Here is a 12780-nt window from a genome sequence, read left to right on the forward strand (position 1 = left end):
GTGGATTGGAGTTATGGGTTGTATGCTGCATATGGGCGCCAGAACCCGCCATCTCTAATATATATTCTGTCGAACGGCAGCATCACTCACCAAAATAACGTGATTTTCAACTGAAAATCTGCGGTCATCACGTGGTCGTACAACAAAATATAAATGACTTAAGTACCCCTTAAGCTTCTCCTAGCTCCTTCTGCTCTACTCCAGGTGTGACATAAATGAGACAGCCAGTGGGCATGCATACATTTGGTGTGTGTGTGTGTGTGTGTGTGTGTGTGTGTGTGTGTGTGTGTGTGTGTGTGTGTGTGTGGTAGGAGTGTTCAGGTGACAGGCTGTAGCAGGTGTTATTGGAGCCCTGGGGTTATGGTCATGATAGAGTTCTGCAACATGACTTACAGCCCACAAATGGCGCGGCTCTTCAATGACAAGGCACAATTACTCATGAAATACTCAGCAGAGGAGACACGTTTTTTACTGTTTTACTGTCCACCACATAAAGCAATGAAATGGTGAGAACTTAGCTGATCTGGAGGCTATGGTGAAACATCATCCATGACATGTTTACTTGCCTCTTTTTGGCTGGACCGTGACTGTGGGGCCAGCCCAAATGTATCTGAATGGTTGAGGCACTTGACTGATGATTTGATTGGTTGGCCAGTTGGCCTAACAGTGAATCACAGAGCAAATCATCCCTCCAGGCTAATATATGGGATGTCTATCCTAAAAATCTGCATTTTCTTTGCTGATTTTGTTTTCATTGCTGGAGTTAGTGCTGCTTGTGCTACTTCAATATGTAGTAGGGCAATATAATTAATTTGATTAATAACTAACTAATTAATATTCTAGAATAACATAAAAATTCCCAAAGCCAGATAATTGCTTATCATTGACAAAGAATGACATACATTACAATGTAGGTCTTTCAGAATCTTCACTATAGCCTACCATTTAATTGCTACTTCATGGAGCTACAGTTTTTATAATTCATGGCATAACTATTTGTCATGTTTTGTCGAGTTGCTAAACATTACCGCCTGCTCTTCACTGTGCAATGTGATGTGTGATGCTTATTGCTTACGTCTCAGACATGATGTCTGCCTGTCAGGGCAGGCAAAGGTCATGTGTCCTCACAAAGGCACGTACAGTTAGACAGACTGACACAGGCACGCATTCTAGGAAATATGCTGAGTTATGTACTAGACACGCTTTGTTACATACCCTATGGAGCGCCGCAGTCCCCGCCCCCTTTCAGAAAAGCGAGTGGCCCAGGAAGTGGAAGCCCCATGCATTCTCCCATCGGCACTTTTAATATAATTTATTTAAAGACGGTTACGCCGCGGACAAAGCCAATTCGGATCGTGACGAATCATGACAATGAACACAATATTTTGGGACGATCAAATCATTAGAAAGAAGAAAAGAAAGTCAGGAGACAACACTATTTGTTTTATTTTTCGTCTTATAAATTATTTGATCGGCCCAAAATATTGTGTTCATTGTCATGATTCGTCACGATCCGAATTGGCTTTGTCCGCGGCGTAACCGTCTTTAAATAAATTATATTAAAAGTGCCGATGGGAGAATTCATGGGGCTTCCACTTCCTGGGCCACTCGCTTTTCTGAAAGCGACTGCGGCGCTCTATTGTGCTGAATATAAGACTAGTATGTCTTTTCCAATGGGAATATCCTAAAAAACGGGGTCGTATTATAATCAGGGACTACTACGGTAGACAATTTGACATTCAATGTTCTTTTTCCACAAATGAGTCTTGAAAAATGTCTTCTTATAATCAGAGTCGTCTTATATTCGTAATATATTTAGACATGATCATAATTACCTGTCTAGACTTGTGATTGCTTAATGTCTGTCTCCTGTCCTGGGTTACAAGTGACTTGCTTGTTCTAAAATATTGCAGATTGGTTTTAATAGAAAATGAATGCATACTATTAAGGCTGTGTTGAAACCATTTGAAATGCAACAGTGCAGTAGTATTCTGTGCCTCAGTTAGACCTGTCAGTCTGTCCATTTCATGCATGCACACACAGGTGTGATCAGGATATTATGGTGTGCTTTCATCCAAGTTGTAATGCCATGCCATGCCTGCCAGTGAGGTGTGTGAACAACATGGGAGTGCCAGGTACTCTTTGGTTTTCCAATGAACAACCTTTTTGGCAGTGAGTTGGTACTTGGTACCAATTGTATCCATTCAGGAGAGAGAATTCACACAGGATTCAGGATAAACAATGACATTCATTGGAAGAGAGAGAAAAATGAGCAGACAACATTGAAACTGATGAATGGGTATTCTCTCGCTATTATATTTTCTCATAGTATTTTCTGTATTTTAAAAGCTGGAGAGACAGGAAGACCCCCGTTACTGAACAAACACTCTATATATCAACTATTACAATCTGCTAACCCTATCACAATATACAAAGCTATTTTCAACAATAAACGTTTGGGTTAAACGTTTTAACCAAAAATGTCACTTACTGTTCTGCACCTTTGAGCTTGATACGGCTGAGTTAAATGAAAACTCTTGGAAGATATTAAAAACAACCCACTCAGAATGTTGCTGGAATTCTACCATTTCCTTTTTGTTCAAAATATTTTCCCTGCCATTTCCTCCCAGAGGGTTCTCTGTTGTCCTGTCCTAGTTGTATGCAGTGTCCTCTTACTGTATGTATGAAGCTACATGGTTTTATCATTTTAGTCATCGTGAGATCATATCAGCCTTGAGCCAGGAATAATTTGGCCACAGGATATGATAAATAAGCACAGGACAAATACGGAATGTGTAGTAAAAGTCACAATTGTAGGCATGAACAGCAGGAAGTATTTGAAAAATCACACCTGTGTTACTGTGAAGTGAGGGGCGCTCTTATCATCATACATCATCATGCATCATCTCATTCCAATTTACGGCCAATCTGAATTTGCGTCCTCACCTTCGTCTTCGTGTTTGTGTTACGCAATGTTTGTACTCAAAATTGTCCATTCATTGTCAATGGCATTTAATGTTTGTGTTAGGACAAAGTTTGTGTTTACGCGCGCACACACACACACACACACACACACACACACACACACTCTAAAAGCTGGACATTGGAGGGGCTATCACCCGTCAATAATAAATACAATGGTTCTATTATTTATTTTGATCAACTCAAGCTGAGTTTGTCATCCCAGTGTGAGAGTGGTTTGTTTTATTACATGAGTGTTGAGTGCAGTGCTGAGAATGAGAATCTGACAGGACAAACTCTAAGGTGCAGCTCTATAGTTCACAGAGTATAATACAGCTGATTTGAGAGTCTGTTTCACTGAAACAGAGGAAAACTACCAGTATATTCATGTCTGCAATACAACCTTATTTCTTTTTAACAACCACTGTTGTTTATAGCTGAACTGTTCTCCTCCCAAAGCAATAAATCTATTTAAAATGTTATGGGTATTGGATACCACTCCAGGCTAGCCCAGACCCAGCATACTGCTCTATTGTCTAAACCATGACCCCCATGACCTCTACCTTGAAGCTCTGCAGTCTGCATGCAGCCTCAGGGGTCTAAAGCCTGATTCATTATTTGTTGTAGGTGGTGTCCTGTACTGAAAATAGTCGATCTACAAGCTTGTAGATCTGCCATTTTCGGCATGCAAAGAAGAATAAATCGGGCTTAACGGCCTTGCACTTTCATTTTATGAGAGGATATGCTGTAGATTTTGTCCCATGTAATTTACTAAAACTCTGCTTGCCTGACTGGAGCATTATTGAACAAAATGCTCTAACATGAAGTTAGACTGTTCCATAGGAAGAGCGCCTCAGAAAGTCCAGAGATTTTGAGAGTGTGTATTTTGAGATAGCATTATATGATGGAAATGAAATTATTAGCGTTTGAGAAGATGCAGGGAGTATTTTCTGGACCCCGGGGGAGGGGAATTAGCTTTTTCAGCTTCACACAGGTACGTGGTGGCTGCTCATGATGATGAGTATCAGGAGGGGAGGTGTTAGGGCAGTTAGGCCCTACACTTCGACACGACTGAGCGAGTTGGAGGTCGAACAGGGCTACCTACCGATTCCCAGATGGCTTCTCTCTACCAACTCAGCTACGGCCTCCAGTACTGATAAAGTGTATAGGCTGGCTATATATGATAGACCAGCAGGTGTTCACCTCATTCTATCTACAGCTCCTTATATTACGTCTCTTCTGCTTAGGTTGTGCTGAGTGCAGTGCACTGTGTGTATCATAATCTGATGACAGTCGTCTTTACCCAACAGTAAAGCAGAACTCATAGCTGGTCATATGACTGTGTTGCTCGCCGATAATAACTGATTTTCAACTGAAAAACATGACACATTGCAGCACGTTTAACTTTTACCGTGTCGTGGTGGCTATGGACTGGACTCCCTAAAAGACTGCATGCCAGACTTCTTGGCTGCACGTGCTACTGTGTGTGACCTGATGAGTTGTAATGTAGCTATAGGCTATGTACATTGCGATCTCTCATGGCCTCTCGCTCTCTCTGTCTCTTTTTTCTCTCTCCCCCTCCTATTAAGCCTGGTTTATATCCTTTGTTGTGTGCCACAGTGCCAGTGTCACAAGCTGCCAACTCGTCACAGGCACGTTGTACAAAGGAGTATTATAATCATTCTATACTTATGGCAGTATAAATAGTTGTGGCTGTTTGGAGTCCTTGGAGACTGCCCATAAGTCCAACCTCCCGTTAGTCCAACCTACGTGTCCGGTTAAGACTAAGGCGTGGCCGGTTAAGACTGAGGTTAGGGTTAGCGACCTACAGTATGTGACCGGTTAAGACTAGGGTTAGAGTTAGGGTTCCTACAATGCATGAGGATGAGGAGTCCAAGCTGCTTCTTTTCACCTGACGGGGGAGTTTCCCCGGTTGGACGTAGTGCGTGGGAGCAACACGTTATTCCAACAGTTCCTTTCCCCTCCATCAGGCGCCCTGGCTGGCCAGGGGGAGGCAGTTTAGAGACCAGGATTACTGTATGTTTTTTGTGAGGGTACCTAATATACCCTAGGGTACATTAATGAAATAATTATAATTGTCATTATTCATGCACGAGAGAGACTTGGTGTAGAACCGCTGCTCGCCTGGAAAGGAAATTGTTGTTTTTTCTGATAGATACATTGAAGGCAGATAAATGTCTTACCTGGAAATATTATTTTCTTTAATTCTGCATGAGGTTCATGAGTCTCATAAGGATTAGTAGCATGTTTACATGCCCACCTGCATTTATGCATATGGCTGGAATGTTGGATGCTATTAGACAAATAACTAGTTATTAGTTGTTAAAAATGTTTTATGTACAAATAATTTAGTTCTTATTATTGTTCTACATAGCAATGAAATACAGCTTAATCTTCCTGATGAACACCATGGCAGTTTTTATTCCTCAGTTGACAAATTAAATTAGTTTCATGAAACACAGGAAATGATGTTGTAATCCAAAGTGCAGTGGACTCTGCATGGCAGGGGCGTCCTCCTCCCTGAGCCAAGCTTGCGCCTGACCGCATACCTGTTGTGTAGGATTGATGCTGGTACTCGAAGCACCGATGAGAGACACTGTGGGATTTCAGATGAGCGGTGACATCGTTTGGGTCATCAGGTGGGCAGGCCCTCCTTCTTGGGTGTTTCGCTGACTGGCCCACGACACCTCCAGAGGGTTCAGCAGTGAATCCCAGCGTCCCAGGTTCACTCCCTACTAGATGTCACAGACTCATCTGAAGGCCCATGTGGGGTCCTTTTTCTTCATCCACAGCCACTGACTCCCCTTTTCAGCAGCCCTGGAGAGGTCCTTGATCGCCTGCCGGTGGGCCTTCCCTCGTACTCCCATCTCCCTGAGTAGCTTAGATGTTGAGGTAGCTACGAACCCTCTGCAACCTACTTCCACTGGGCAGACCTTCGCTTTCCAGCCTTGTTGTTGAGCATCTGCTGCGAGATCGGCGTACCTCAGCATCTTCCGCTCGTAGGCCTCCTCCACTGCACCCTCCCAGGGCACAGTGAGTTCCATGATGAAGACGAGCTTGAGCGAGGCTGACCACAGAACCAGGTCTGTGGTCGGTGGACCACAGGTTGGTGGATGCGATCTCAGCTGGGAAGCAGAGTTTTGTGTCCAGGTCTACCAGCATCTTCCAGTCCCGTGCTCTGCCAAGCTGCCTGGTGTCTGGTTTTGCGGTGGTGCTGCTTGCTTTACCCTTGCCCTCCCGAACAAATGGTGTTAGCTGCCAACGGGATGACGGGGGAGGAAGGGAGTTCACGCTTGTCTGGCGACTTTCCAGCACTGCTGCAAGACACTTTAGCACCTGGTTGTGCCGCCAGGTGTAACGACCTTGGGTGAGGCTGGTCTTGCATCCCACTAAGATGTGCTTCAGTGTTGCTGGACTTGAACATAGAGGGCACGTGGGGTCTTCACCATACCACTGGCTTAGGTTGGCAGGAGAAGGTAAGACGTCGTAGGCAGCCCTGATGGTGAAGCTCGCCCTGAATGCCTCCATCTCCCACAGATCTTTCCAGGAGATCTTCCTCTTCTCCACTCCTTCCCATGCCATCCACTGCCCTTGCTTTGCCTGCGCAACAGCCTTTGCGCGCCTTCCTGCTTCCTCTTCCTGACGAACAGCACACTTTCTAGATGTTATGAGATAATTTGTTTTAGCTTTGGAAATTGGACTGTGTACTGTAGTGCTGTCTTTTTCCACTTCACCCAGTGGTGTGAGTATAACTATCTACACCTCAACATCAACATGACAAAAGGCGATAATAATCAATCTCACCTCACCTCATAAGCACCCCATTATCTTCAATAACCAAGCTTTAAATACCTCAGAGTGACACTAGACAATAACAATAGACAGTAGTCGGGCAGTGACCAGCACACACATGACATCCAAAAAGAGCCACCAAAGACCATCAGTCATCCACAAGCTTAAAGCACTATGTTTTCCCCCATCTCCTACTGTTGTACCAGCACATTAGTCAGCCCATCCTACTGTACTGTTCCACCTGCTTTTTAAACATGCTATCAATTGCCAAAACGGCTGCCAGGATAATTTGTCTCCCCACACCCAACCTCATAGTTCTAAATAATAAAGCCATTGCACGCATTGCAATCTCAATAGAACAATCATCACACACCCACTCCATCTGGTTTAGTACTTTATTTCCTTAGGCTTCTCTTGAATCTGTTTTATTTTATTCTTGTATTATTACGCTGCTATGATGTGATGTTATTAACTGTTGTTCAGCACTTTGTAATGCATGTTTTAAAAAGTGCTAAATAAAGTTATTATTATCATTATCACCACCTTACCCTAATGCCCTCTCCGGAAGCTGGTATAGAATATTGAGGCGCAAGAAAATGAGCTTGCTTTGGGGAAAGCTTGATACCTGCTGTCTGATTGATTGATTGATTGAATACTTTATTAACAAGTTTGTTAATAGTACAGGTAGTACAGTCAAATATTATGTTAAAAGAATAACCCAAAATCCTGTTTCCATTGTGGTCCATTTTATTCTTGTATTATTACGCTGCTATGATGTGATGTTATTAACTGTTGTTCAGCACTTTGTAATGCATGTTTTAAAAAGTGCTAAATAAAGTTATTATTATCATTATCACCACCTTACCCTAATGCCCTCTCCGGAAGCTGGTATAGAATATTGAGGCGCAAGAAAATGAGCTTGCTTTGGGGAAAGCTTGATACCTGCTGTCTGATTGATTGATTGATTGAATACTTTATTAACAAGTTTGTTAATAGTACAGGTAGTACAGTCAAATATTATGTTAAAAGAATAACCCAAAATCCTGTTTCCATTGTGGTCCATTGTACTCAATTCATCAGTATAAACAACAGGTGCCATTGAACAGGCCCGAGTGTATACTGCTGTATACAGTATTGTTGGATAGCTTTTTCCACATTTTATGGGTGCAGCCAGGTACGGTAAAGTGAATAATATATGGTTGCTTTTGTGTCTACAGGTTGATCATGAGCTACAGTGTTTCTCTAGTGGGGCCAGCTCCATGGGGCTTCAGACTACAGGGAGGGAAGGACTTCTGTGTTCCTCTCACCATCTCACGGGTGAGTCTCCCGCTCTCTCTTACACGCATACATGTGCACAATTGCACATGCATGCACGCAGTCGCACACACATGTACCTATATTAAACACAAAGACGTTCTCTTCACTCTTTGACACTCTCACCTCTGTGGAATGGCAGGCATTCTCGCTACGCCATCTGTGTGGTTAGTGATGAAAGTGCGTGTGCCATCCATCCCTTGATTGACACTCCATGCTAGTTTCGGCCACCACCCACCCGTCCACCACATGCCAGTGATGCCACTAGCCATGTGCTATGGATGGACGCCCCCTCCTTCCCAGTATTTGCCTGTTTTCCTCCATGACCATGACTCTGCTGTCATGTTAACCCATTCTGACCAGAGATCAGATTCTAAAAATGTCTTCTACATCCTGACAGTTTTCTGAAAAAGCTGTTTCTATGTCAGTCGTTCTTCGATTTTTCAAAAGATAGCAGACCTACAAGCTCGTAGCACGCCACTCGGTGGCGTGCTATGAGCTTGTAGATCTGCTATTTTTCAATAGCTAAAGCATAACATACTGTAATGCTAACACCAAAAGGGGTTCCCCGCACAGAATGGGTTAATAATGTTACATAACTGAATTGTGAGCCGCCACTTCAACATATTCCATATAGCTCCGTGGACATGGAGCATTCATTCAGCCAACAGCTGTTGATGGCGGCTGTTATTTTGGTCCTGTGGAGGAGATGGTGCTAAAGTGCTCTGGCTGCCTCCCATCACGTTCTGGGCTTCAGAGTTTGAAGGCCTGAACAGAGTTGGGTTGATGTCTGCTGTCAGGTTCGGTGGATTATCTGTTTGCAGCTGATGTCTCTGGAATTCCTCCACAATAAACCCTTCTCCCTGGAAGCAGTGGTTTGGCAATATCTGTCCTGAGACCTGGGGGCTCATAATAAATCCAGGCTAGGATCTGGAAGTGGCTGGGCTGGGAGGGAGACTTCTAGCAGGCCCACTGTTTGAAAAATGGACCTTCTGCTGATATTGGTCCGGCACCCTCCTCTCCATGGTTACACTGCTTATGCTCAGCTCATGGATAGGCCAGATACGGCCAGACACACTTATTAACCCATTTATTATATTCAAAGATTTGTGCCGCATTTTTATGAATTTTCAAAAATAGCAGATCTACAAGCTCATAGCACGCCACCGAGTGGCACGCTATGAGCTTGTAGATCTGCTATTTTTCAATAGCTAAAGTATAACATAATGCTTAGTTAAAACACCAAAAGGGGTTCCCGTCCAGAATGGGTTAATGCAGCAATGATATGAAGTTGAAATGAGTGTGTATGGATGACAGGTTATTTGAGATACATAACCTCAATCTGATGGGAATTGTGCACAAACAAAATGTCCAACTTTATTGACAAGAAATCATTTAAATCTAAATAATCTAATCTAAATGCATCCATCCATACACAGTTTACATGCCCATTTCTTCTTAATTTTTGGACAGCAATATCAATAATACCGTTTAAAATAATGAATACAATTAGGAGAGGTGAAATGTGTACATAAAAACAATACAGAAAACAACAATAATCATAAAGTATTAATGTAGTTCACACACGAGCAAGACATAAAGTCATTTCATTCTTGCCTCTACAAAATCCAGTCCAGAGGCTTTACATATTTGACGCAATAAGACCAGAACTGAATAAAAGTATATTTCTGGAGCTGGAGAGAAAGTCATCCTTTCCATAACATAAATATAATTTTCTGTCTACAGTACATTCCTGTATGGGAGCCTCGGGTAGCAACCAACGCCTTGTAGAGTGTAGACTTTTACTGCAGGCAGATATTAAGATGCCAAACAAATATTCATCAGGTCACCTTGTCTGGAAATCTACATGTCCTCAAAATAATATGGAAAATTCCAAAGGCAAATCTATATTAACCCATTTTGAGCGGGAACCCCTTTTGGTGGTTACATACATTATGTTATAATTTAGCTATTGAAAAATAGCAGATCTACACAGAGTGGCACGCTACGAGCTTGTAGGTCTGCTATTTTTGAGAAATTGTAAAAATGTGGCGCAAATCTTTGAATTCTTTCAAAGTGAATGTTTTAAACTCAGGCCTAAATGGGTTAAATATACTATTTATTACCATACGAAACTCTGCCCAGAAAGGCCTTATCACTGGGCACTTCCACACACACTCCTTTCAATCTGGAGTATTATTGGTCTTTGATATGGGATTGTGTTGTCTGACTGCTCGCTGGCTAATGGCACCGAAACTGCACCGCTCATCCTCAGCCAGTGTGGTCTGTTTGCTTTGATTATGTCTGTTGACTATAGGCCAGTATTCAGGTTCCACCACTTCCTTTCATGAAAGTGAAATCTGGATGTTTTGCTTAGGGGAAGTTTCTCTGTTTTCCCCTCAGTGGTAGGAGTAGAGCTATAACAATGTGGTCTATGAAGATGAGGAGTGTATTTGTCAGATGGAAACACAATCTACTTTGTTTGGTCATAGTTTTGCATGTGAATTAACCAGTACGTTTCATAAAACTATTTGTTAATATCAAACATTCTGGGGTTTAGTGTTTGATTTAGTGTGTAAAGCGCTGGCACTGATCTTGGGGAAGTAAAGCTGTATTTAATGATAAAACTGAGGCAGGGAACAATAACGGGATGGACGTCATGTCCACATGTCCAGGACATGTGTCCCTCCAACAATACTATTTATGGCTTTCCTTTATGGCTTTTGAACTTTTGGGTATTAATTATTTTGCACATTATAATTATTCAAATATGCAGTGAATGAAGCAATTGTTGATTTTCAATGGATAATTCTATTGGGTTCATTCAATCTTCACTGTCACTGACCGTAGAGGCACCGCCATTAGGATATAGAGGAGAGAGAATATGTTTAAGAGATATACTGTATTTGGTGATAGTATCTCTGTATGTGGAATATTCTCATTCTCTTTTAGCAAAGCCCTTAGAAAGAGCTTTAGATGCCTTAATCACAGGGTGGTGGTGGTGGTGGTGGTGGTGGTGGTGGCCCACCCAGACGAATACGACAACAGACCACTGATCACACTTACATCTGTGTATGTCATTGTTTCTAACCATGCCTTCCTGACCATATGGATTGCTCTGTACAGACAGACAGACAGACAGACAGACAGACAGACAGCTTTTAAGTAACACCCTCTCAGTTGTCAATTTTATCAGTGGAAAGTGTGTTTGGACATGGACACATTCATTTTTGGATGTGCACATTGCTTTATATTGATATATTTATACTGTATATGTTTATTCTGTGTACTGGACATGCAGCGTATTGCCCGACCTGTCCAACAGGTTTTACAGTACAGTAGTTGACACTGATGTATTCAGAGTGTAGTCTGAAAGGTTCTGCCCTTTCAATAGTATTCACTGTGAAGTCCAATTAAACCCTCTTCAAGAGTTGTACTAGGCCCTGGCCTGCTGTTTATGCCAAACCAGACAGGAACATGCCAGGGTTAACATATCATACAGAATGTCCGCACTGTGGCATGCTAAGTGTTGGTTGCTGTGGATTGGTTGAGTGCACATGCAGAGTATCACAGTGTCCATGTGAAGTTAAGTGGCAGTGTGCTGCCATAGTGGGTTGTACTACAGCAGCCGGTGGGGTGATGCCGGCATTGTAACTGCTAGCATACTTTCAAGACGATACGTTTTTTTCCCCCTCCTATTTGAGGAAGCTATTTATACCGCAAAGAACTCCACCTAGACAGAGGATGACTCTCGGAGTGCTCCTTCAGCAGTGGAAGTGAGGTGGATAAAAGAGAGATGGTAGTTACTTGGCACTTTGGCAGGTAAAGAGAAAGTGATAGGGCAGTGGTTCTCAAATACTTTCATGTCAAGGACCCCTAAATTGATGTTTTAGCCACAGACCGCTATCTGAAAAGATTTAGTAGAGGCCCCAAAAGAGAAGTTTTGTGTTGTCCGAAATGTTCAAAATTGCAATAATAAAAAAAGAAAGAAAAATTAAATTGCAGATCTACAGTACAAGCTCAAAATGCATTGTGATGCGAATGCACATACATATTTTTTAATAGCCTAAGCCTTTTAATAGACTGGCACAACCACTGATTTAGGGAAAAGTGAGGAAGAGTGGGTAACTAAAATCAACAGTGTTTCTTCTTTTGTTGACAATAAAAATAGATACATTTTTATTCAGTAATATGTTTTGGTTGTTCGAAAAAATATAACGGGATGAACCAAGTTTGAATGACTTCAGGGAATATTCAGACCATAGGCAGAGTAATGTTGCAGGATTTCGATAACCCTACAGTATTTGCAAGAAACCACACGTTATGCTTCATCAAGCATGGAATCTTTAACGCATTTAGGGCGGGAACCCCTTTTGGTGTTTGGTGTTAAACATTATGTTATAATTTAGCTATTGAAAAATAGCAGATCTACAAGCTCATAGCGCGCCACCGAGTGGCACGCTACGAGCTTGTATGTCTGCTATTTTTGAAAAATCGTGAAAATATTTATTTCAGAAAACTGGAGGTTTTAGAAGATTCTTTTTAAATTTTAAGGTCAGGCCTAACACACACCAGCTGAGTCATCTCTAATATTGACACGGACAGCTCTCATCCATTTAATTTATCTCGGCCATATTGAACACCTGTCGTTAGTGGAAAGCAGCACGACACAAATTGTCTTTGATTCAGCTT

General features: G+C 42.2%; 1 protein-coding gene across 9 annotated transcripts in view; it reads left to right on the forward strand.

Annotated features, from left to right (window-relative positions):
* Positions 1-12780, forward strand: part of pdlim5b (PDZ and LIM domain 5b) — a 75426-nt gene that overhangs the window by 2402 nt on the left and 60244 nt on the right. For 8 of the 9 annotated variants that reach the window (XM_080755758.1, XM_080755760.1, XM_080755759.1 and 5 more), the window contains exons 2-3: positions 312-506; positions 7992-8091. In XM_080755758.1, the coding sequence (XP_080611884.1) occupies positions 361-506; positions 7992-8091 (246 nt within the window). In that variant the 5' untranslated portion in view covers positions 312-360. The remainder of the gene's footprint in view (positions 1-311; positions 507-7991; positions 8092-12780) is intronic. The other variant, XM_080755762.1, reaches the window with a different exon arrangement.

The sequence above is a fragment of the Protomyctophum bolini genome, assembly GCF_963924005.1.
Source record: "Protomyctophum bolini genome assembly, chromosome: 22".
NCBI lineage: Eukaryota > Metazoa > Chordata > Actinopteri > Myctophiformes > Myctophidae > Protomyctophum > Protomyctophum bolini.